Below are 25,348 nucleotides of genomic sequence, written 5' to 3' on the forward strand. Positions count from 1 at the left end.
CAGCTGCTCGGTGGAGGTCTGCGCGCTCAGAGTGCTGTTCTAGTCTTAATTATGCATTTCTTAATTTGACGCCTAGCACTTTGTAATTGTTTTGCATTAATTGCAACATAAATAAAGCTTATTATTATTACATGATATTCATCTAAACCCTCTGCAGAGAGTGAAACTGTGGTTGAATGATAATTCTACAGACAATAATACTGGTGTCTTTACAAATAGATATTGAATCCATTCTTGCTATTAATGCTGATGAGTGCACTCTTCAGTTCAGAATGTCCAGTTTCACCTGCTGTCACAATTTCAGATTGAATCAAAAAATAAGGTACATGAGCTGCTTCTCCCATTTCACTTACTGCCGCATGTAAACGAATTATTCACTCACATAATCATCTTACCGTTGACGGCACCGGGACAAGAAGGCGCCTCTCAGATCTCACGCAGACTGACGGTCATCAGTACATTGCACAGAATTGAGGTTACGCAGAGTCTAAAACATTCCCACAACCCTTATTTACACAGCCAGACGTGCAGCCTTGGCTTTGTGTCCAGTACAAACACCGACAAGATTTCATTTCACACACATTTATACTTCTTTTCTTGTCCATTTCTCCACCGACTGGTACAAAGTTCTCCAGCAAAGTAAAGAAACATGTTTGCATATTTTGTAGGATAAGCCCTTTTATGTGTGCTTGTAGTTCTGCACCTCAATGAGCCCACGGGTTACGTTCAGTGAGCACCACGTTGCTCTAATTAGAGGCCGTGTGTCCTATTGAATGGAGCAGTAATGTCTTTTTTTTTGGGGGGGGGGGGGGGGAGTGCAACCACACATTCTTCACAAGTCCTGTTGTTTAATTACTGGATATCACTTTCCCTGAGGTCACACTACCACTCCTTGTTGCCCCCCGTCCTTGATATTCCCGCCCTCATTTTTCTTTATTTTCTCTGTTGATTCTTTCAACCTCACTGCTACTCCTTGTTGTCCTCTGCAGTACCTCAACTCCCTATCCTCTTCATGCTCTCCTCCTTTTCCTCCGATGAATTGTTATCTGTTGCAGCTGCTGGCTCATCTGTGGCCCAATTAGGCACACACAAACATTTAGTCATCTCCCGCCTTAGCCCTTTCCAATGCTGCTTTCTTCTCTGTTCCCACACAAGGACAACAGAAGCTTTTTTTTCATCACATATCACATGTCACGCTTCTTTTGTCTCCACAAATGTAGCTGTGCAAGTTCTGTGTGTGCCTCTGTGCTTTGCCTGGTACACACCATTCAGATTTTTAACGCTGTTTTGTTGTAGATTTGTAAATTTTGTAAATAAGGCAAATTTATTCTATCGTCAGCATGAGCCAGTGAAAAAATAACGTGTACCGGTAAGCTTATCACCTCCAATTTTTCTACTATTCTTAGGGCAATCATCTCCAATAAGTACAACAGGAGGATGTTTTGAGTAAATGTTGTGCATGTGACAGCATGTCAGACTTGGCAATCAAACAGAAAGTTGAGAGACCTGAGCTCCTGCTCAACACCGCCGTCCTCGCTGAGCAGAAATCCGCCCTCTAGTTGTGAGACTGAACCTTCACCGTTCAACTTACCCATTGGGTTAAATTTGCATTCTGTCTTTATTAGTCTTATTCAATATTTTCGTCCCAAGTGGTATTTCTTTTCTTAACCTCTTATTTTTATCTTCTGTAAAGAAGAGATTTTTTTTTGCTCAATTAAAAAAAAATGCAAAATACGCTCATAATTTTCCTCTGTCTGGTATGTTTACGCTCATTAGATCACAGAGGGGAATCCCTTTTAATTACATTTGTGACTGTTTCCCTGTTTAAAGTATTTTGGAAAGCGACTCAAGCTGCTGATAGAGATTACAGGAAGGAGTGTGACTCATCTTGACATATAATGAAAGATGAAGCTGAAAGACGTTTTCAATTTTCATTTTCATTTCATTTTTCCAAATGTTTGCAAAGCACACATATGAATCCTTTCACATCCACCGTTTGGTCTGGACTCAAATCTTGAACTATACGAAACTATGGTATGTTTGGCACACGTGCACTCATTCACCGTGTGTGTGGATGAAAAGAAGTGTGTGTGTGTGTGTGTGTGTGTGTGTGTGTGTCATGGGGTGTGAGGTGAGGCCTTAAACCGGGAAGCTATCCGAGCGTCCTGCTGTGGTCTCTTCCCATCATCCTAACACAGTTGTAACAGGTTGGAGACGGAGGCCGAGAGAGCAGTCAGAGGAATATATGCTATGCAGTGTTTATGAATCATCTGAGAGACATTTATGAAGTCTGTTAATGATGCAACTCTCTGATGTCATTTATGCAGTTTCTCAGCAGCGAACTGAGACTCAAACCTTTTCTTTTTGCTGTGTGTGTCTGTGTGTGTACACTGACTTATATTTGCTGTTTCTGTATCCGTTGATATGGGGGTCTGGGTGTATATAATCTTGTACGTGGGTGTATCTGTGTATATTAAAGCACAAACACACACACTTCTTCCCCTGGAGGTGGTTTGTAGATGATTGTGTCACAGCAGGAAGAGAATTTATATCAGCTCCATGTCCAATTAATTCTACGTCTCATCTTGTGTGTGTATGTGTGTGTGTTTGTGTACCGTGCATGCGTGATCCCGGCTGCATATTGTGGCTTTTGCTGGTTCTAGCAATGAGAGTGAAGGTGGGAGGAGGATTCTGCAGGAAAGGAGTGAGGAAGCTGTGACGAGTGTGTGATCGTCTGGGTTCAGAGCGAGGCAGAGAGAGAACTGAGGGTTTTGGTATTTCTGTGGGATGTTGATGTGACTCTCAAAGTGAAGATGCACTGATGAAAGCTGTTATCAGTGTGAGTGTATGTGTGTGTCTGTGTGCACTGCTTTTTTCATGGGGATGCCAGATGCGGGTTCATTGCTTTTAAAGGGCAACTCGGGGTTAAAAAAAAACCGTCTGGTGGAAGTACTCATATCTTTTATTTCAGTAAAACTAGAAATGCTGCTCAGGAGCAAAATCCTCTGGGTAGTAATCAGTTGATGGAAAAATGTAATGGAGTTAATCGGCAGTGATTAATCACCATTAATCTCAAGTGTAAAATACTGTACTATTCTTTAATTTTGGGGGCGATTATTAAAAAAAATGCTTGTGAGGCCTTTTTGTTAACGTAATGCATGGCAAATTGCTTCAAAGTAAAATGTACTTAATAATATCTCATTATTTTTTATTTTTCTCAGTTTGATAGAGATTCATAGCTTGAGATCAATCCCAGTTTAGCGTTCCCTGTCCTTGACCATTTGAGGCTTGCTGATGTTGTTTGAAAGGTCCGACTATTTTACTGCAATTGGCTAAAGCACCAATGGAGCCGCGGCCGTTTCCCCCGCGGATCATCCTGAGGCATCACAGATCAAACTTCAGACTCTCAGGCTCGTTGATATTCCCTTCGGCCACGAGAAGAACATGCGATCCTAGAAAAGCTCCAGGTCGCGATCCGATGATGCTGTGACCTAATAATGATTGCAGGGGATTATTTGTAATAGTCTTGTAGTTTTTTTAAGCATAATCCTGTATAGAATACCTTTAACTATCATGCACAGGACAGAACATAAGCAGTATCAGCCAAATGGAGAAAGATGCCCTAATTGCAACCGGTGTGTGTTTGTGGTAGTGCAAGTGGGAGGTCTGTCAACAATGGGTTCATGTTGAGTGGAATTAAATTGTCAGCATTAATGAGGCTGGCTTTATATTAGCAGCAGCAAACGCAGTGGGGGTCAATCATTCTGCAGGGCCTCCTATTGTCGCTGGTGTGTTTTCCCATTAATCGCATGCTCGTTTTTGAATTCACAAGCGTGGCACGAACCCAGAGTTTGGAACAAACCATCACAGCTCCTGATAAGGAGCACACACACATCCCTGGACAGAGGTGTAACAGACCGATGCAGGGGATCACAGCTAACCTGACGAAGACCTGGTCGCATGCAACACCTGCACAACGATGCAAAAAGATGGATATTATAGGCGAGGCTAACGCTGAAGGATTATCTGATGGGTACAACTGATATCTAATTTATGTCAGGAAGGCATTAAGAGGAGCCATGATTGAGCGGTGAATGACAAATAAGCCTCTGGCCAGGCCTCAGTGTGCGAAGGGAACGTCCTATCAACTGAACTTGCCCTTCATTACACTACCGATGGATTGTAAAATGAGCACTTACCAAGTAATGCTATAATAAACCCTGTAATGGAATCAGCAGAGCAGCTCTCCGCTGACAGCCTAATCAAGCTTTTTTTTTTCTGACATCATGGAAATAATATGACGGGGGTTAATCCCATTTCACAATGACTGGTTTTCTCTCTCGAGGATTTATGTAGAGCTGGTGTTGTTTGCTATTTGACTTGGTTACCAGCAACCATCCAGCCTGCCAGCCAGCGGCCTCTCGTTGGAATGTTCTGGAGAGTCTCTGGAGCGAGGCCAGTAGCTCAACACGGCACCCACTGTCTCCTCATCTCGCTGCTCTGAGAGCAGCACAAGTATAAAGATGGCACGGCCCGTAGGGAAGCCCTGGAGTGTGTGCCTGAATGTGTGTTTTGAAGGAGTCTCTGAAGAGTCCACACGTCTGCGACGTACTGGTCGAGAGACTGGGCTCGCTGTGAGCATGTTTTTTTTTTACTGGTGAGGAGATTTTTCAGATTCAAGTTTAGTTCAGGAAACATTAGTGACAGGTTGAAAATATTGTACAACATTAAAAGTCATGCGCTAAAATCGTTCCGACTACATTTAGTAGAAAAATATACTGTTTGTTCGCTGACTGCTGCAACCAAAAAGCTGCAGAAACTCAAAGCCGGGTGGACACAGGTGCTTTTGGGATGTCACTCTCCGCAGTGATGAAATAACGCTGTAACCTTTTGGGCCTTAGAATCAGCAGCATGTCTGGAGGAGGAAGAATGAAGCATATGTTCCTGCAGAGAATTAACCAAGTAATACGAAATACCCTTCATTGATTTGTCCCCCGGAGGGCAATCTAATTGTAGTCCGCTGCTGGTCGCCGTGTGCGCATGCGCCCATGCGCACAACAACAGTGTACACATGCGCCTGATCCTGGAATCGAACCGCCAACCTCTCAATCACAAGACGTCCTCTCAACCACTGCGCTACCATCGCCCCAGTAAGACACCTTGAGGAGAGCGAGAAATAAAGTGAATACTTGACTTGCTTTTGCAAGGCGGCCAGGAACATGATTCCAGTGTTGCTTCATGAATACTGGGAAAGTCAGCATGATCCTATTGACTTAAACATGCACGATGCATCACTGGTACGGTACAATTTCTCTGCAACCAAGTGGCCAAGAACAACAAGAACAACATTATTTTAGATCTGTATCAAAAATAAAAGTACTCAGAAAACTCAATATTCAAATTTGAAATTGTAATACCTTTTATCACTTAGCATAGTCAATAAAAAAAAGGTCATATTGTCAGAATAAAAGACGTTTCCCAACTTTGATTTCAAGACAGTCTGAGATGAGATGTTTAAAAGGATGAAGAAATAATATTTTTCATCATGTGCATTTTTCTCTAAATTGCTATTAATTGTGTTGCATATATTACATGGATTTATAATGAAGAGATAAGTAATAACTAATGATATACAACGAAAGGACCTCTGATGATGCGATTAATCATCAGCACCTGAAACATTAAGGCAACGCATTCAATGACATTTATCATTCTGAAATAGTATACGTGCTGCTTTGGATTCCTGCACTCTTAAAACACATTTGAATTCACAGACGAGAAATAGTTTGTGTAGCCAGGTTGGCGTAGAGTTTGAGTTGTTTTTGGCAAAATGTGAATCCCTGCCTATTTATTGAGGACCAACCGACTCAGTCCAGTCCCAGAGCGGCGATTGTTGATGTTGTGCATGAACAGAGTCTTTCAGTGCAGTCAAAAACAGCAAATGTAACGTAATTTGCTTTCCCCCTCAAAGCCACCTCTCGGTGGATGCATGACCGTGCATGAAAACGACCATTCATTTTTACAGCTGTTCTCCAGTTTAGAGATGGTTCAATCTCATAATTCTTCATAAACATAAACTAATCACACTTTTTGAAGGTATAACAACAAGTGGAGCTTGTATTGCTGCTATTCTCAGAGAGGAACTGGGCGCACATGGCTGCGTTAGCTTGCAATTCCCGTTACGTGCAGGACTGTTTTTTCTTAATATCTTTTAACCACTGTAAAAGCTGACTTTCTCTACTTCCACTCTCATGCTAAGCTAAGATAAATTATCCCTCCCGGCTCTGCTGAGAGTGGCATCGACCTTCTCGCCTGACTGTCAGAAAGCAATAAGCATTTCTTTTTCTCTTCAGTTATCGGTAGAATCCTGCTCAAAGAAAGAAACACTTCATGCCTTTGAGTGTCCTATAATAAGCTCTCCAATGACGCCGCGTCCCGTACAACGTTTATCATCATGTGTGAATTACACAATACTGTGCAGAGGGAAGACAATACACTCGACACACATATGAGTTCACGGAGGTTTTTCAGGAATCCCACAGGCAAGTGGTCGACATACCATAAATACCTCACATAGAACCGTGTGTGTGTCCTTACAAAACAAGCGAGGTCATGAAGCTGGACTCTGTGTCCAGCTTAATTGAGGTCAGATGCTTCAGAGTTAGCTTCATAATGTGTGTGTGTACGTTTGTGTGTTTTGCTGTGATCCGGATCAGCTTGAGACTCTGCTGTAGTCAGTAGTCAATGGCGTTTGTGGCAGTAGAACTGTCTGATTCAGGATGACTGCCATTAGACACATGGACATACCTATCACTGGTGCCCTCACCACACACACACACCTACACACACACGCACACACACACACACACACACACCACCTCTGGTGTCAAGAAACAAGAATTTCCAGGTTTCATTGCATCATAGCATCTAGAAGCAGTAGCCTCACAATAATAGGATAACCCTCATGACTCCTAGACTAAGGAAACGTACCAGAGAATTTGCCCTCACAATCTAGTGGATTCTTCTTTTGACCCAAACCCGCCTCTCCAAACTGAGATTCTTGATTAAGCCTGCTAAAAGGCTGACAAACAAACCGACACCAGTGAAAACACAACCGACATAATCCTGAGCGTTTCACCTATATATACACCGAGGTCGGGGGGAGAGAGAGTCTCGGGCCAAAAAAATGAGTGTCATCATCCTTGATAGAGGGCCGTCGTATTAATTTGTTGTGGTCCTTTTGTATAGATTTAGAGCACATGCAGCAGATTATGGGTGTTGGATCTATATATTTTTTTTGTTGTTGAAGAAAAACCCAGACCAGTAAAAGAGAGTGGAGCGATTGTGTGAAGTTCCAAAATGAAGGCAAACAAGCAGGTACAAGAAAATAGAGAAGCGGTCGTTTTCTGGCGAGGGCAGTTAAGGTCACACAGAGAAATTAAAGTGGCCATTATAGTCTTAACACACACACACACACACACACACTCTGCTGTCTCCTTCCTGCCGAACCAGCACTTGTATTTGTAGACTAAATAAATCCCCATTGGACTTTCTTTGGGAAATCGTGCTGCTGTCCTTATAGCATGAAGAATTAGTGCGTGGAATCCAAACTGCTAGTTGCTGCGAGGTCTGTGCCACAAAGAGAAATGTAATCAGCTACGACAGAAGAAGAAAAAGACAAATCCCTTGCTTGCCTCACGCAGAGATCCTTCCATAGAGCACTTTAGTATTTTAGAGATGTAATCAGGGCCGATGACGCTGCAGTGTCTCGTTTTTTTGTCCCCCTCCCTGCCAACGTCTGGCTGACTAATCGGTGAAATCAGCCCGTAAACTGAGACATACAGGCAGAAACCTGCGTGGAGCTTGTGCACTCGCAAGTGCGCGGATATGCAGATCTCTTCTCATGTGACTCCCCAGGGTGGTGTCAAGGCCCTGACTGATGACAACAGAACGGCGGTGGCAGTGTCAATGGCATAAAACAAAGGCTGCAGTGTAGATGAGCTGCCAGCCCCCCCCCCGTGATGGATTTCACCACGAGCACATTTGCTCCTGCAAAGAGACCATTTAGTCTCCCGACTTGCTCTTTCTTCATCCCGCTCTGCTCTCTTGATTCCCCCATTTCTGTTGCCTGTTTTTCCCTCTTCCTCGACAACGGAGTGCTTTATTTGTCTTCTGCATTTCCGGCCCTCCTTTTCCCCATACCTCTTTTCTTTAGTATTCTCGGAGCCCTTCAGGCATCTTCAAAGTTGAATGACGCATGTTTACGACTCATACGGAGGAACGCATCTGTTCTCTGCCCGTCCCATGCCGTCTGCTTCCTTGTCGTGGGTCCTTCGCTCCTCTCTGCTCCGCTTGTCTGCACACGTCGGACGAGAACCTGCCTCCGACTGTCGTTTGTCCATTCAATATCCTCCGCGGTGAAAGGGTCACCCAAAGCTTCAATATCCTTTAAACCCTTTCTAAAATAGGGGCTCTAAATATCTAACATACATCTTCCACAGATGGAAACTGTCAGGCAGAAAATTGCCAGATTTGTGGTTTATTTCAGCAGAAATGTTTCTTCTCGTGTGGATGTAATGTCTTATTTAGCTGGGGGGGGGGCTAATTCAAGTTTTCACCAGCTTGTTCTTTTCCGTTTTTATAGCCAAAAACAAACTTCTTACTCATGCGTTAGTTAGACGGAACGATCAACAATAACAGTCCACAGTGACAGATTGGTGTTAAACCCAGGCTCCATCTTGACATTGTTTTTTTTCTAATGATTCTCAGCACATCTCTTTGAAATATGCAAAGCCGTCTCAACCGTAGGACTGCTAATAGAAGATGAAGCACCACAAAGACAGATTATGTTTACAGCAGGGACTCCCAGAAGAGAAATGTCCTCAACAGTCTTTTGTCATCCCTCTCAACAATTTATAACAACCACAGCCGTCAGCACGACAACAACTCGAGTTAATGCCACGCAGATGTGGTGCGTTTGTTGCAGTTTGGCCTTCCTCGTGCAGAACATCAGAGACAGGAGACGTGTAGCGAGGTTACAGACGTGAGAGCCATTAAAGCAGCTCCGTAAATCTTATTAAAGCTGTAATAGATTACATTTCCAAATTCATTCATTCATTGAATGACAACCACTTTGTCCGTTATCGGGTCGCGGGCCAAGCCGGAGCCTGTTTCAGCCGTCAATGGGCGAGATTCGGGGTACACCCTGGACAAGCCGCCAGTTCATCGCAGGGCAACACAGAGACAGACAACCAGCCACACACACACTCACACCTACGGGCAATTTAGTGTCACCAATCAGCCTAGGCTGCATGTTTTTAGTGGTGGGAGGAACCCGGAGAGACCCCACGCAGACACGGGGAGAAAGGCCACAAGTCGGAGTCGAACCCGCGACCTCCTTGCTGTGAGGCAACAGCGCTTACCACTGCGCCACCAAATTATTTTTTACAGTACCAACTACGATGGTTCCCAAACTAAACAGGCAGCCTCCTGCGGAACTCCTTTGACACGCCGATAAACATTAAATCCTAAATTTAGTCAACCCTCTTGGAGGAGTGAGTCCAAGATACTTGATAAATGGGTAGACGTGATGAATGGTGACTTTGTTCGGAGAGGACTCCATTAAACAAGCCGCCGTCCACTGTTTATGTTTCATCGTAAAAAAAAGAAGGTCAATGCCGTCCGAGGTCGCAAAGCGAGAATCATTCCGGAGGCCTGCAGGCATGGCAGGTAATATTTTGTGACATAATTCTCATCAAGGTGGAAAATAAGGCAGACGACTGTTTAATCTGAGTCCGGACGCTTTTGTGGATGTTCCTCCGGGCGGAGTGTCACAGCCTTTATGTTGAGAGAGGAGTCGTTAACTTTGCAAGGACTTGAAAGAAGGCTTTTATATCTCTGACTGATGGGCGCGCACACGCTAATGATCCTTTAGGCTCTGCAAACTTTCTCCCTCACTGTTTCTCTCTTCTGACTTCAAAGGGAGACGCCACATGTCAGCCATGTTCTATGGTAGCCCCACCTGTGTTAGGGCGTTCCAGATGGTACAGCTGCTTGTCTAAATGCGGCGCTATTTGTTCAGATCTAAAATAGGCTTAATGATCCGTTTGGCACCGTGTTCTCTAAAGCAGCGCTATCGTCCCTGATGTAATGTCTTGTCATTGGCTGTTGCACTTACAGACCCTGTAGGTGGTCCGGTGATGGCAGCGGTGCAGGCTGATGGGATTTTTCTGTCCGTGTGTGTGTGTGTGTGTGTTTGAATGTGTGTGTCTCATCATTGTTTGACGACCCAGTGAGCTACCAGTTGGCTCGTCTGATCACAAAACTACGATTAGTAGCAATTCTGCCTCCTTGTCGGCCCACATGAACGAGACTGGCAGCATTCACGGTTGGTGAAAGTGACGACGAGAGACGAAGCCTTCTGATTGGATAGGATTTGGGGAACTACGCCGGTGATTGGTTTGGCATGCTGATGAATGTGTTTAACAACGCATTTATGCGGTTAAATGTAGATGGCGTTTTTTTGTTTTTTTTTACGAGGTCGTGTGGATGACATTTCTTTCGAAGCGGAGGGGGTAAGGATATTCAGTAAAAAAAAAAAAAAACCTTGCGTACATGGCCTCAGCAATGATACATGAACACAAATCCTCTCTCTCTCTGGCAGATGTACACACAAGCAGACTCACAAATGCAGAATTTCCAATCATCCGTGTGAGTTCCCAAAGCGCCATGTCTGCAGAATACTGCGGAGTAAAGCGTACATCTTCAATCCTCTCTCCTGTCCTACCCAAAACCCGATCAAGACATCTGCCTTACTGAGCAGCACAACGCTGACGGGCTCTCCGTTTCCAAGACCTTCTGACATCCACTCATTATTATTATTCATTTGGGATGAAGCATCAGTAGTGATGGAAAAGGTAAGCAGAGTTACAGCCTTATATGCCAGCATGGTGTGAAAAAAAAAAAAAACAGGAGGAATTGAAGAGTCCTGCTTTGCCGGGCTCTATATTTATATGCAGAAAAGCTGATTTCAGATCAGTCACGCTACACTCGCAGCAGACACCTACTGCACACCGGGGGAGGTATAGGCCGAGAAGCATGCTGTGTTTGATTTTCCATCTCTGTATACGTTTGCTTTTACGGTTTCTGTCCTTATTTACCTCTTCCTTATTGATATCAACACATGAGGAGGCTGAACATTCTTTGCACTGTAAAAAGCTCTTATTTTGGTTTTACCCTAATTTCCTCATCTTATTTCCATTTCATCCATAATCACCACATGACTCCAGATTAGTGTCATCAATTCAATAGTTTAGTATACTACCAAATGTGATGACAGTCTCCCCTTCTGTTGCTGAGGGACAGTGTTGTAGAAGAGAAAAGTGTTTTTGGATAACGTTGCGACATCACAGGTCGATTGTTGAATTTTTGGTTGTAAAATGTCATCACTTCATCCTTTTATTCTTAATCATTTTCATAAAATTTTGAAATCCAAATCAATTTCCATAAAAATGCCCGAATACCGTAGTTACTAAAATGTGTTTTATGAGGTTTGACTTCTGACCAGTGAAATTCCCTTCATGCGTTTCAGGAGGGAACTTGTTCTCTGAAATTGCACAGAAACAGAAATCATAAATAAAATACAAAAATCAGGGACACATCAAGTACTTGCCCATTTAGTTCCTTTAGCCTGAACATGTTTTATTGAAGAGATTATTGGAAATGATTTATTTTTAATTATTACAGTGAGCTATGGCACACAAACATTCTCAGATCTGTGAAATAAGAACTCTTAAATTGTCTTTGAATCTTGTATTGAAAACAATTTTAGAATTCCGAGTCATCAGTGTTTAGTTTTTAAAATTCAAAGAACTTCATCCGTTTTTCAGCTCGTAGCTCAAAGTCAGCTGGTCAAGTCTCCTCCAGTTTATCATCAGATACGGCTGTGATGAGTGCGAACGCGGCATTTCTTCCCATCACGCTGATGAACAGCCATGTCTGCTTGACATCTTGGAATTTAAATTTACTGCTGAACTCACATTAACCAAGACTCGCGTGGAGATTTATGGATTCACTTAGTTAGTTGTTACTGGAAACTGTAGCAAAGTGGCACACCATCATGCTGCTCATAGGTATTTAACGTGCTGCAGATTATACCCAACTGCAAATAAACGGCTGTTTGTGAATCATTGCATGGAAATGAGACGTCTTCTGGTTGAGTCACATTGGCTGACTGTCACCTGTGAGCAGCGTTATTTAGTCATGAATCTTACAGCAGAGGTGTGTAAAAATATGTGAGTGACAACTCGACTGTCTTTATTTTGTGAAATAGTTACTGGCTGAATGTCATATTTATATATTTTTTCTCTATTCACTTTCTCATCCAGTTCTTAAAATAGTGAGTATTTCAAACTCTTCCTTTGACGTACTCTCTTTACACATGTGTATGTGTGTGTGGGGGGGGGGGTCCTTCCAGAAAACAGGAATTCCTGATGAACTAGAGGTGCAGGAATATACTCTTATTTTAATAAACTTCAATTAATTAAATAATGATGATGAATTGACATGTAATGACGCTATTGATCTGTAATTGAAGATGCCAGATTTTCCCGAATGCTAATCCAGACTTTTTCTTCTTTTTTTTTTTGCCGTCATGTTGAGTCAGATCAGGCTAATATCTTGGCAGCCATCACAACATAATTTGCCCACATGCCAAGTTGTATTTCCTTCTCTTCTTATTTGATCTTTAATCTTTTGATAAAAAGATGTCTCCAATACTTCAAATTCAGCCGAGCTCCGTGAGTCATCCTCAGCTTGCATCCTCCCTTCTCTCCCTCCTCAGCTCTCTGCAGCGTTATTGAGATCTTTCAACTCTCGTCTTTCTGCCCGTGCTCGCCTCGCCGTAAAACGGGCCACTGACTTCACGGTTGCGCTCCTGTGCTGCTGTGCTTTTAACCTAATGCACAGACAGCTGCGCTCCCATTTCTATATTTAACTAGCAACCCCTCATGATGAAGTCTGTCGCACCCTCCTCTCTGCCACTACATGGAGCTGACCACACTGCTAATGCCAACAGAGAGCTGCAAGGGTTCGTCGTCATTCCTCCTTTTAATCCCTCAAATTTAATCTGCAAGCTTTTGATTTTCCCAGAATATATATATTTTTTGATTGCTGTGTTTTATGTAATCGTTTTCAGCCTAATATGAAAAAATAAAAAATAAATGTGGTTTACATGTAAAGCTACTTTAAGCAGATTTAGTGAAAAGCACTTTGATAAGCTGGAACTACTTACAGTGTGGTATTTAATGTAGCTTTTATCTGCTTAAAACCTATGATTTTGTTATTAAATGGATGCAGGAAACAAAAAAAAAAAACCTTCTCAGTCCTCTCACATCTTTGTAGATTGTCCTCTCTAAAGGAAAAAGAGCAGAAATAGCCGTCTCTTCTCCGAGACATTTATAGCATCCTTGAATTCAGGCACATTTGCAGGCGTGGAGAAAGAATGTTGTTATGACACTCTCACTCTGTGTGGCTAATTTTGTGCAATGAAACAAACACGATTGAACCACATATTCCTTTTTTTTTTTTTTTTTACATTTACATGCCTTGCATGCGTATAAATAAGCTTGTTCGACTCAGGTATAAGTAACAGTTTTAAAGGGTCAGATAGTGGTGGGGTCGTATTCTTTCGGATTAGAGAGTTTAGTTATCCCGTCTGTGTAATTAACGAGAACCAGAGGCCACACAACAGATAAAGATCAGGAGGCATGCATGGATAGTGGTATTAAAAGAAGCCGGTGTATACACAGGAACACACTCAGCAGAGCAGGGATTGTGTGTAATGACAGGGTGCCTGGTGGTCAGTGTATTTGTGTACTTGATGATCGTGTATGCAGGAGAGCACTGCATCTGCAACACGTATGAAACAAAACAGTTGGGCTGTGGATGTGCGGTTTTGTCTAGCGGAGTTCACAGCATCCAAAATGTGAACAGGTTTAGTGCGTGTGGGATGGCAGGAATGCAGCGCGCACCAACATTTCCTTCCACACAAGTCTATATTTGGTCTCCAGACTTTTTGATCCTGTAAAATAAAGCAATGTCTCCCAGCAACAAGGACCGTGGATGTCAAAACTAGGACTGCACAAAGTTGGGGGAAAAAGCCGAGGACTGTCCGCGCTGTCACAAAGCTGATAAAGGCGGTACTTAAAGTAAGATCAGGACCTCCGAGGATATATTTTCCCCCCCAGGCAGCTTCAGAGAGACTCCATTTTCGCCTCAGATTTCCAAGAGCTCCACGCCACAGACACATTATTCTTTTTATTTTTTTGTAGAAACACCCCTGGGTGTGACAATAAGTGAACCTCATCTGTGGTTTAGTCAGACAACTGATGACTGCAGCAGAGCACAGTTTGGGTTTGCTGTCTGGGCTCCAACCTCATCACTCCCTCAGATATTATTTACGTGCGGACATCAGAGAGCGGCGGGCAAACCCCAACCCCAGCAAATGGAGAGATGGGAATTTGTTCCAGCTGAAATGAATGCCAAAATCTTCAGGGTGTTCTTCATGGTGGTTACACTGAAAGAGGCACGTTGTGTGTATTTATATTTGTGTATATTTGATTTGTATGTTTGAACTAGCTCACAAATTAGCATTACTGTAGCATTGTAAGCAGTGTTATTTTACTAAATGACACCGGTCAAGTCACAAATGGAGATTCATTGCATTATTCATCTCTTTAATCGGGGGTTTAATTGTCACTGAGGAATCAATTTGCTCTCACAAATGCAAAGGCACTGAAGCCACAGCAGGAAAGACTGATGCTCAGTGAGGAGGACAAAGCTGTGTGGCATAAATTCCATTAGTGATTCTGCCGCTGGAAAGCAGAGGGACACGGAGGAATGGTGGGCTTTGGTGCCCGAGAAGCCGACCGCTCTGGAGGCAACAGAAGAGACTGGCCTGCCCGAAGGGTTGGGACACGTAGATGAGTGTGTGTGTGCGCGTGTGTGTGTGTGTGTGTGGGGGGGGGGGGGGGGGGGGGGTTAGGCAGGTGTGAGTTGACAGGAAATTACATGAAAGAGAGTGGAAAGTACAAAGTAAAGTTCAAGCATGGATTTGGCAATTGTATTCCATCATCAGCATTTCAAAGTGTGTGAAAAGCAAAGCTATTTGCCGGTTTGATTATTCATGTCTGAATCGGCAGTGATGAAAGCTATGAAAGCAGCTGCAGGAGGATTTACGGTGTGTTTGACATGCAAAATAACTTGACCTTCAGATAAGTCAGACGTGAACGTCTGCTGAAGAAGAATTCCATCCCTCAAAGCAAGAGACCGATCGAGTTGATGAGAGTAAAGAGCATTAGCTGCAAGAAACAACAACCGCCGATCAAGGATTGTGTGGGCATTCTCTCCTAAAATTCTCCTACAAAGCACATTTATTAGACTTCAGAATGTCGAGAGGAAATTCAATAATTCCTTAGTAATTCAACACATTGATAACATCTGGGAGGCTTGTAGGACAGCAGCTACAGTCGTGCAACAGCATCGTAACTAATAAGAGCAGGTGATGATTTGATTTGCAAAGCTCCAATCGATCTTAACAACCGTTCAGTCTTTGAAGGGTTCATTGGTCATCGATTTGAACGTTAGAGCAGCTCCATAAGATGTGGAAGAAGAACTGAATGAAAATAGAAGTAGTCATGCAAATTAAAGCCCTTTCTGCCATGTCTTTCTCAATGTGTAGCATTTAGGATTAAAAGCGCATTACAGAGCCAAACGTTGTAGAGAGACAGAAATCAAAGCACTTTTGCACGAACTCGATGTCTTGCTGTGGGTTGCTGTTGTTTTCTCCTTCTGACTCCTGATTCGTTCATTCACTTTAGGAGGTGACACAGTTCAAAGTGCAAAACTTGTTCTTCTGCAGAGGGAGCACCGACACTCAGCTCAGCTTTGTGAAGGACTGTTTTGTTTAACTGGATCACCAAGGTGCTGAAAGATAACGATTTAGAGATAGACAGAGCCAGAGAGAGAGTGGGAGAGAGAGAGGAGGAAGTGAAGGAAGGAGAAGCTTATCTGTCCATCTGCCATGAAGACAGTGAATGAGGCCTGGGAGGTAGCAGCATGTGAGACGCAAGCATGCAGCAGCTGCAGGAAAGGATTTAACATCTGGCTACACATTCTCTTTCTCTTGCTGACATTGCACCCACACACACACGCATGCATGTATGCACGCACACACATGCACGTGCACACTTGCAAACATCACTTCTTTTTTCTTGACACAGAGATTACTGAAATGAGAGGAAAGATGTGAGGGATGAAGGAGGAGGACAAGGATTATAGGAACTGTTGCATCTGTGAGGCATCACAGAAATATCACAGACAGAACAATGTGTACGAACACTCACCTATTCTTCCCTCATTCATTCATTTCCTTATATTTAATGTAAATGGCTACAAGGAGCACACCTCCTGCTGAGCCCTTTTTAGCCACTTTTATTCTTTCCATCCATCTTTTGCCCCTTTAATTACCTCTAATCCGTCATATTTTTCACTTGTGCTATTCTTTCAACATAACACAGCAATAATGTGTTTCTCCTCAGGCCACTGCTTCTGCTGCCGTCTGACTGTATGTTTAATGTGGTTTGTAGCCCAGTGCTGGACGCGCTTCCTTGTAGACAGAGCCGTCATTTTGTGACTCTTTCCTCCACCCAAGTTCCCGAAGCCGTGGCAGCTGCACACATTTTTGTCCCTTTACATCTATTTTCTATCATCCCTTCTATGTCTCTTTCCTCCCTCCATCTTCCACCCTCCGATCTTCTTCTCGGCTCAAATCATCTTTGTCCCTCAGTCTCGCTCACATTTCCTGATAGCCTCTCGCCGTCTGTCCAGTAAAGTGTGGACAGCAGGAGTCATTTGCTGTCGTTCAGATTCGGCACAGGTATTTTATTTTGTAAGACAGGGCCACCGCGAACTAATTAGTGTTAGCAGCCAAATATCAGTGAAGTAAAAATGATGAAAGAAAATGGAAACAAATAGTTGATATAGTTAATCCATAAAAGGGTCTCTTTTACAATGAATTTTGGTGTGTCCTTCCTGACATATGAAATGAAACAAAGTCTCTGTTTAGAACTGATGACTGTACAGTTTGCTGAGGCTGTATAGGACACAGACACGGAGGAGCGGAGCCTGCTTCTTATATGTCTGGATTTCATTACAAATCTGAAAAGGATTATGTAAAGGACGTGATGCACAGCACAGATTTATTTTACTGCATGACACAGATGTTGCTTGATCGGCGCACTTCCGTCACTCAGCGCTTACTGTGTTCCATGAGGTGCACGCAAGAATGAAAACTATTGACAGGGTCTGTTAGCACTGTGGCGGCTAATCCATAACCCTGGTCTTCCTTGCACTTGTGTCCGTGTGCGTGGACAAGCACACACACACACACACACACACATATATACTGGGGGCGCACATGCTCCACTGACACCTGACCTTTACAGGAAGCAGAGTGGAGATCAACTGACCAGAAGCTGCTGTCAATCAAGGAGCATCCGCCCCCCCCCATCCCTCGACTCTGCTTTCACCCGGTCAATAGTCATTAAACAGGGTTTAGTTGCCGTGAGTGTACATGAAAGGTGAGACATGACGAGGGAAGGGAACGGCTGAGCAAAGAGCGGCTTTGTTGATTGTCGAGATCCGTAAATGTTTGAGTAATCCTGTTAAACAGACGAGCCAACGGCTGCAAAAAAAAAACCCCACATCTACCTTGGTGGAGGTGATGCAAAGCACGGACAAAGTGAGTGAGGGAAAAGAATCAGGAGATGACAAGGATGTGGAGAAGCAGAATTCTTATCAGACTGCACAAAACACATGTGGAGTTCGGAACTCCAGCTGCCGTTGCAGTAAATACGGCTTTGATGATAGTGGCGTCAAGCTGAGCCCTGACATAAAGACAGAGAGCCTGCTGGTGTGTGTGTGTGTGTGTGAAACACTATGTGGTCTGTGTCTCTTTTTAAGCCTCCCTATGAAATTGTGTCTATCAGAGATATGGAAAACAAAAGCAATATATATCAGGCCACATGTGTGTCCAGACTACAAAATCAACGTGTCTTATCCTTCTCCATAGACTGACTCCATATTGGAGCTTTAATATTTACCCATCTGTCTCCTCGGGAGGCTACAGATGTGGGAACCGGGTGCAGAGTGTGCATATAGACACAAACACACACAGAGAAATGCTTACTTCTTACTTCTGATCAGTGTATACACAGTCACAATCTTTCATTAGAAAGCACACTGACAGAGAGTGTGCAATCAAGGGCACACAAATGAGACAAATAAGCGTTCAGGCATCCCAGTGCCAGTGTTGACTGCACCGCATCGCTGCAGATTGTACACAAGCCCAATATGATCCACGTTTGTGCTGAAACAATTAGGCAATTGTCGGCATTATTTCACTCTCTTATTAGGCAGAAAGGACAACAAATATTCTTAAAGCTGCAACTGATTTTTGAAGCAGCAGCCGCAAGATGTAAACACAACTGTGGCTTAATTTGATAATGTGATCATAGTTATCGTTAGATCTAGGAGGCCGAGAGCAACCATTGTACCATCGTCATTTGCAGCGGTGTTTCTAATATAGTCACAATTTATTTTCTCAGTCTTAGTCACATCCGATCCCCGCTGGAACTATCTCGATCGACTCTGCCTGACAGCTTGTTACCAACTTTTTTTTTGACAGCTGTTTGTACAATAGCATGTTGTGTTTTTCCACTGAAAACAGCTGCAGAAAATGCCAACGAGAGTGAGCCAATACAGTAATATTGTGATCTGTAAAACCAAAACAATTAGCCGAAATAAAGATGAGAATAAAATGTTCATTGAATCTGAGGGGAAATGCAGAACTCATTTCATCATTGCCTCCCTCGAGGCGGGTAGTTATGTTTTTTGCCGCCGTTTGTTTGTTTCTTTATTAGCAAGATAATTCAATTCACTACATTTTTATTTCTAAAGCGCCAGATCATAATAGAAAGTTGTCTCAAGGCACTTTACAGATGTATCAGGGTAAGACATGCAGGAAACTACAACTACATCACTAGAACAAACATTTCTGAGATGTTTTTTTTACCGGGAACAGATTATTACATTTTGGTAATGATCCAGGAGAGATCCTGGATGAGGGATCCCTGAGTCATTGTCGTTAACGTTGCAGTTCCTCAATATCTCGGTTTAAATTTAACACAGGCATGTGTGTGTGTGTGTGTGTATGTGTGTGTGTGTGGGGGGGGCTCAGTCTTGCTATCGAATTTCATCGAGAATGAGGTCAGAAAAAAACTATTTAAAAATTGATCCATTAACGGATTACATTTTTTCTTTTTTTAAAACAGACATCAACTCTGATTCACTTCTACTTTCCATGGTTGGTGTATAACGACACCAGGAACAATTTAGAACCTTTTGATGATGATTCAGATCACCATGTGGACGGTGTAAATCCAATTACGAGGGGCATGAGCTGTTTGGGGGAGGTCTGGGCTTTTCTAGTTTAATTGTTTGTAGGAAAAGTTAAGTGAAGAACATTTGTCTTCTGTTGATTAAATAATTAATCAATGCAATTCATGAATTGTGAAAATAACCTTCCCTCATTTGGTATCCAGTTTATAAGGGATTCTTGGCCTTATTGTTCCACAATTAATCCACCATATTAACTGAAATGTGCACTTTGACACCATATTTTAGCAATAGATGTGACATGCTTTCAAATGTAACCCATAAATGCAGCTGATCAGAGTATATTCACAATGAGAGCTTTCAAATCAGAATCATGCGAGCTGCCATCCAGTGCACACAGCATGCATTTATTATATGGTGAACCCACACGCTACATTACATGCTGTATGCACTCTTTACCACTTTATTTGCATGCGGTGAGTCGTGGCGTGGTACATTCCTTGCCACGCACAATATTACATGCACATGAATGCACAATGAGTCATTGTGTTAGGCGGGGTTACCTACCAGCCCCTGAGTCACAGACATGCGGACTCAGTCGGTCGCTCATGCAGATGCAGTTTTTAATGTCAGTGTGGTAAACCGAGGATCATTTTAAGCAGACATTATCAGAGTTACAGATTACTCTTTTGTAGATGCATCTTACATACGTGTCAAAGCATGAGGACGACGTTGGGAAGGATCCGAATCCATGGCAGAATTCATCCGTTTTAGGTTTTGAATGCTTACCTGGTATTTTCTACAACAGAAGAAGCCCGAAACATTCTCTAATCATTCAGTCATTCCTGCGTGGTTTTTGTACCCATGAACGAGCTCTCTATCTATTATCCCGAAACTGTACATCGATCACTTAATGCAACCTTGTGATGCATTTTCTAACTCGCCCTCTCCTTTTACAATCGCATCTAGGATTGCACATTTTGCATTGCGAGTGAGTAACATAAATGAACTAAAATATGATGGCATGAAAGTGAAGTTACAAATATTCCTCTCCATTGAGGAAATGGGAGAAAACTGTTTAAAGACAGGTCTGTACCCAGTAGAAAGCGAGCAATGTGTTTTTAATGGATATGTCAAGGCCCGTATAAATAAACCACGTAGCTGGATATGATATGAGAAAATGTGTGTTATTTTGAAGGAGAAGTCCAGCAGGCCTGGTCATTTGTTTGTTGGAAACAACATGCCTTAAATTATTTACTCGTTCCCTGCTTTTAAGTACAGTCGTCATTAAAGAGCGGCAGCCGGCAGACTGGCCGGCCAGACTCCTGGACCACAAAGAGATCAACTGGTGCACATGTACACACGACATCAGTCCAACATGCTAGTTTATCCTAAACACACACACACACACAGAAAGAGAGAGAGAGAAGTTGGTCAGATTAACCTGAACATACTCATTTGCATATTAATGGGTATCAGTTTACTCAAGCAGGAAGTACATTTATTTACCACCTTTACCCAAACACAGAAATGGTCCTCTTCAATTCCCAAACTCAGAAGAAGACTTTGTGGCAAGATGCATAAATCTGTTTAACTGTTGTGATGGATATTTTCGTGCAGAGATTGATTTCACACTGAAGATTTATGTTACTGCAGATGCATACACATCCATCACACACCCACACACACACACGTGTGTAAGCACAACGGAGGTGATGGCAAAGCTCTATCAACAGGTGGAGAGAAGCGTAGCCAACGCCAGACAAGGCTGCCTTTCAGCCAACCGATGCGAGTGTTTCATAAAGGCCTGCATGCTCCGACACATTCATACTGAACACGAGCTCCGGCAGTGACATCAGGTCTGATCTTGTTGTCCAGGCCAGAGTGTAGCAGCGGTATATGATGCTAGTATCAGCAATGAAATCCCAATTTACTCCGAGGAAGAAAAAAAAGGCCTGCATCCTGTCGCTCAAGAAGGGCAAAGTAAACGACTCAGTGGGCGACAAGATTGATAGCAGGCATATTTTACGCTGACATTCCTCCTCCGAACAAACAAGCAGAGAGTTGGATGCAGAAATGATGGGAGGAGGAAAGAAGAGTGGAGAGCAGGATATGAAAAGGTAGGAGGTGTGACGACGTGATGAGAGTCCATGTTTATCTTCTCATCTGTTTACGCCTCCGTGCAGAGAGAGACCGTTACACCACCAGTCCGTTGGTGTTCCATTTTAGATAAAGGGGAGCATTGACGCCGATTTTTTCTTTTCACACAGGGCGTCTTTTTCATACCTGGAAAGTGAAATACCAGCACAGAGGGGTGGTGCACGGCAGCCGCCAGCGGGACTTATGCAATTAGAATTCTTACTTTGGCACAAGTTCAGCTCCTCTCGTCTACGGCACGAATCAATAGAGAGCAGAGATTAGAGCATATTTACTTATGAGCTCAGTGATGGATAGACTTCCCAGCATACAGTAGCTGTTTGCGTCTGTAGTGGTGCCAACGCTGGAGGAGGAGGAAAAGGCCTCTGACGACTTATTACCGCACAAAATCTGAGCCGTTATGACTAAACTTCAAATGAAACGAAAAGCCACAAAAAATGCGGGTTCATTTTACGCGGGACAGATGTTGCGTATCGTATATCAAGAGAATTGTGTAATTCAACACAATTTGTCAGATTTGTTTTCGATCTGAGAGCTATTTCAGAGCTGTGGTGCTTTACTCACGGCGTCTTCTACAGACAAATATATTGATTTTTGATGCATAGAGGATCAGATCTGTAAGTTTAACAGCTTTTGCTTTATTTCTCTTCACATTAACAGTGAAATATCGCCTGACTTGAATCGCTTTTCTAACTTGGGTCACAGACGCAATATCATTATAAAAAAGGAAGAAAATGAATTTATGCATTTCAATTCTCCCAGAAGTGATTTTTCTCCATTTTAATCCATAGATTTAGCCAACTAGAGGATAGATGTTGATATATTTCAGTGCCATAAAAGAGGTGAATTGGAAAAGACTTGCTTGCAGGCAGCACGGGTTAGGTCTTCCATCCTGTTTTATTACATACTTTTACGCAGTTGCACATAAAATGTCTCCAATTTCCTATTTTTTCCTGCAGAAATTATGACACAAATTTTGCACTGTCCAGTCGCGCTTAAAGGATCCGTCTTATATTTGCCCCTGGGTAACATTGTCGTGTCATACTTTAACAATCTTTGACACTATAAAAGCCCTCATATGTGTCCTTCACTTGCTACACAGCCTTTCAAAAGCCCATAGGACCACACAAGAATTTAACCCCATACCCGTTTTGTTTTTTCTAAATTAATAAATAAACACTTACAATATCCTGCATATATAAATCGTACACACTGGAATTATTTATCTCTATATGCATAATTTTGGAGTTATCCGTGTGTGATGCATCTGAGTTTTTGTATTGGGCTTTCACTTTCAACTGAAATTAAAATGGCATGATCTCCCTTTTCTTTGTTAGGTTTGATTACCAGGAGCTCCTCCACAACTCCACCTTTTGTTTGGTGCCTCGAGGTCGACGCCTGGGCTCTTTTCGCTTCCTGGAGTCGCTACAGGTAAATATGTACATTTTTTTATCCTCAATATAACTTTTAAAGCATCACTGGCCATGAGATGTAGTTAAGCAAGCACCAAGATGAAATTGAAAATGTGTTAATCGTTTGGATGATGAATGTTGTTGCAGCTCTCTTGCAAACCGCTGCATGTCTGTCATTTAAATCAGGAGAGATTAACAGTCCAAGTAGTTAAGATGGTTTACAACATCAAATGATAAATGATGGAAAGAGTTCCAGAAGGTCTTTGGAGCTTAGACTCTTCAGGGCGATCAAAGGGTGTCTCTCCGGAGCAGCACTAAGAATAATACTCCCCAGTAGAGTCCGGACACTGGTGGTGGTGGCTGATGACCCTGCTGAAGCTAATTAGTAATGGAACTGGTGAATCTGTGAAGACTGGGTTAGACTGGACAGCATGAAAGAACTAGTGGAATGGCGAGAGGCCCGCTGCCAGCGTTACCGTCACAGGTTTGAATCTGACTTTGAGGGCCTTTCTGCGAGGAGTTTGCATATTCTCTCCGTGTCTGCGTGGCTTCCACCCACCACCAAAAACATGCAAATTAGGTGAATTGGTCATACTAAATGTCCCATAGGTGTGAGTGTGAGTGTGTGTGCGTGTGAATGAATGATCTGTGTACCCCACCTCTTGGCCGTTGACTGCTGGGATAGGCTCCAACACGACCCGCGACCCGGTAAAAGCGGTTTGGAAGATGAATGAATATTTGAAAACATAGCAGCAAGATGATTGGCTGTCTTTGAAGGTGTGTCGCCGTGCTATTGAACGTACTTAAATGACAGGCCGATGAGAAACGCTGATAATTCACTTGTTGGCCTCAAACCATGACAGCAGGACAAGAAGACCGTCTGTATGTGACAGGCGAGAAGGACACAGTGGCAGGACAATAAAACGATATTGCATGTGCACAGCTTTAGCCTTCCTGACTGAACTGTAGTAAGAGTTTTTTTTCTCCTTTACGGCTGTGTGTTCTTCAACTTTTTTAAAGTTGGAAAAATAAAAGCCTCAAGCCTTGATTAAAAAAGTGTATTTGTGTCAGACTTCCATGTGAACGTATCATGTTTTTATAATACTTGCTGACAACAAAATATTTCGTGATTTACGTGATGCCACCCTGCTTGTCGGCTTAGTAAGTTCCAATTCCACTTTTAGGTTTACAGTTTTTATTGAAGTAAGTATACTTTTCTTATTACAGCGCCAGGAATCTTGGAATATGTGGACTTGACTCGACTCCAACAGTCACTATCTCTGACTCCGCTGTCAGTGAAAACACAGAACGAATAATCCAACTGTCAGATATGTGCCTATTAAATGCAGTGATAATGTCAAGACCTGAAAAATCTGCTGTCAGCTGCGTTAAAATGTGTGTTTTGTTTTTTGTGTCCATCCTGCCTGAGTACTTCTGGGCTCTCTGGCTACTCAGCCACTCACATAAGCAACCACTAACATCTCAAACGTGCCAGCACAGAAGTCATCAAAACATTAGCTGCAGATTTTCTCTCTGCATAGCATAAATGACCAAATGACACGTTTGCAGGCAGCTCTAACTCAATGAAAGTGAAGGAAGCAAGAAGAAAGCGAGGAAGTGAACAGGATACGGGTGTGTTTACGTTCCAGCGATGGTTTATGTAGCCTTTTGTTATCGACACCTTAATGGTCACATCTGCATGTGCTTTGCTGAGTGCGGATCTAGCCACATAAGCTTTGTTTGCTATTTGCAAGGCCCTTTAAACTAAAATGGGTCCATTAACTTGCAGATGCACACACTTATACAAACACCCCTATCATCCATTCAAGTCCGTCAGTGAAATGTGCAAGTATGCAAACAATGAAGAAACCACATGCAGTGTATGCAGGGAACAGTTTAGTCCAGCCGCTCTGCTGCAGTTCTCTCTCTGCCACCCAAGTCGATGGGTCTCATACAGGAAGGTGCAGGAAGCTGGAGAGGCTGTTTTTAGATTTGCTCAATGCTGAACTCTCTGGCTGCTACACTGTTCCCTGGCTGCACTGTTCTCTGGGGCTGTGTGTGTGTGTTGTGTTTGCATGAATGGTCCGGAAGCACCCACAGGAGTGGCAGCACGCCCCGCTGCTGATGTCTGCTAAATGGGCAAATCCACATTCAACCCACTTGGTTTGGCAGAAGTCACAGTCCCCTTCCCCTCGTCTCTACTTCCTGTGTCCTCTCCAGTCTTGCTGTCGCCCGCCTTTTCCCTTCGAGGCACTTTTACGGATTTTATTTTGGTTGTGTAGTTTTCTTTTTATTATTTTGGTGCCAGCCGAGTCCACAAAGAA

General features: G+C 43.0%; 1 protein-coding gene across 1 annotated transcript in view; it reads left to right on the forward strand.

Moving 5' to 3' along the window:
• ext1c (exostoses (multiple) 1c) overlaps nucleotides 1–25,348 on the forward strand; it is a 53,251-nt gene that overhangs the window by 19,062 nt on the left and 8,841 nt on the right. Inside the window, exon 2 of the mRNA XM_068746927.1 lies at nucleotides 22,950–23,043. Within this exon, the coding sequence (XP_068603028.1) occupies nucleotides 22,950–23,043 (94 nt within the window). The remainder of the gene's footprint in view (nucleotides 1–22,949; nucleotides 23,044–25,348) is intronic.

Source organism: Brachionichthys hirsutus, chromosome 13 (genome assembly GCF_040956055.1).
Source record: "Brachionichthys hirsutus isolate HB-005 chromosome 13, CSIRO-AGI_Bhir_v1, whole genome shotgun sequence".
Classification (NCBI taxonomy): Eukaryota; Metazoa; Chordata; class Actinopteri; order Lophiiformes; family Brachionichthyidae; genus Brachionichthys; species Brachionichthys hirsutus.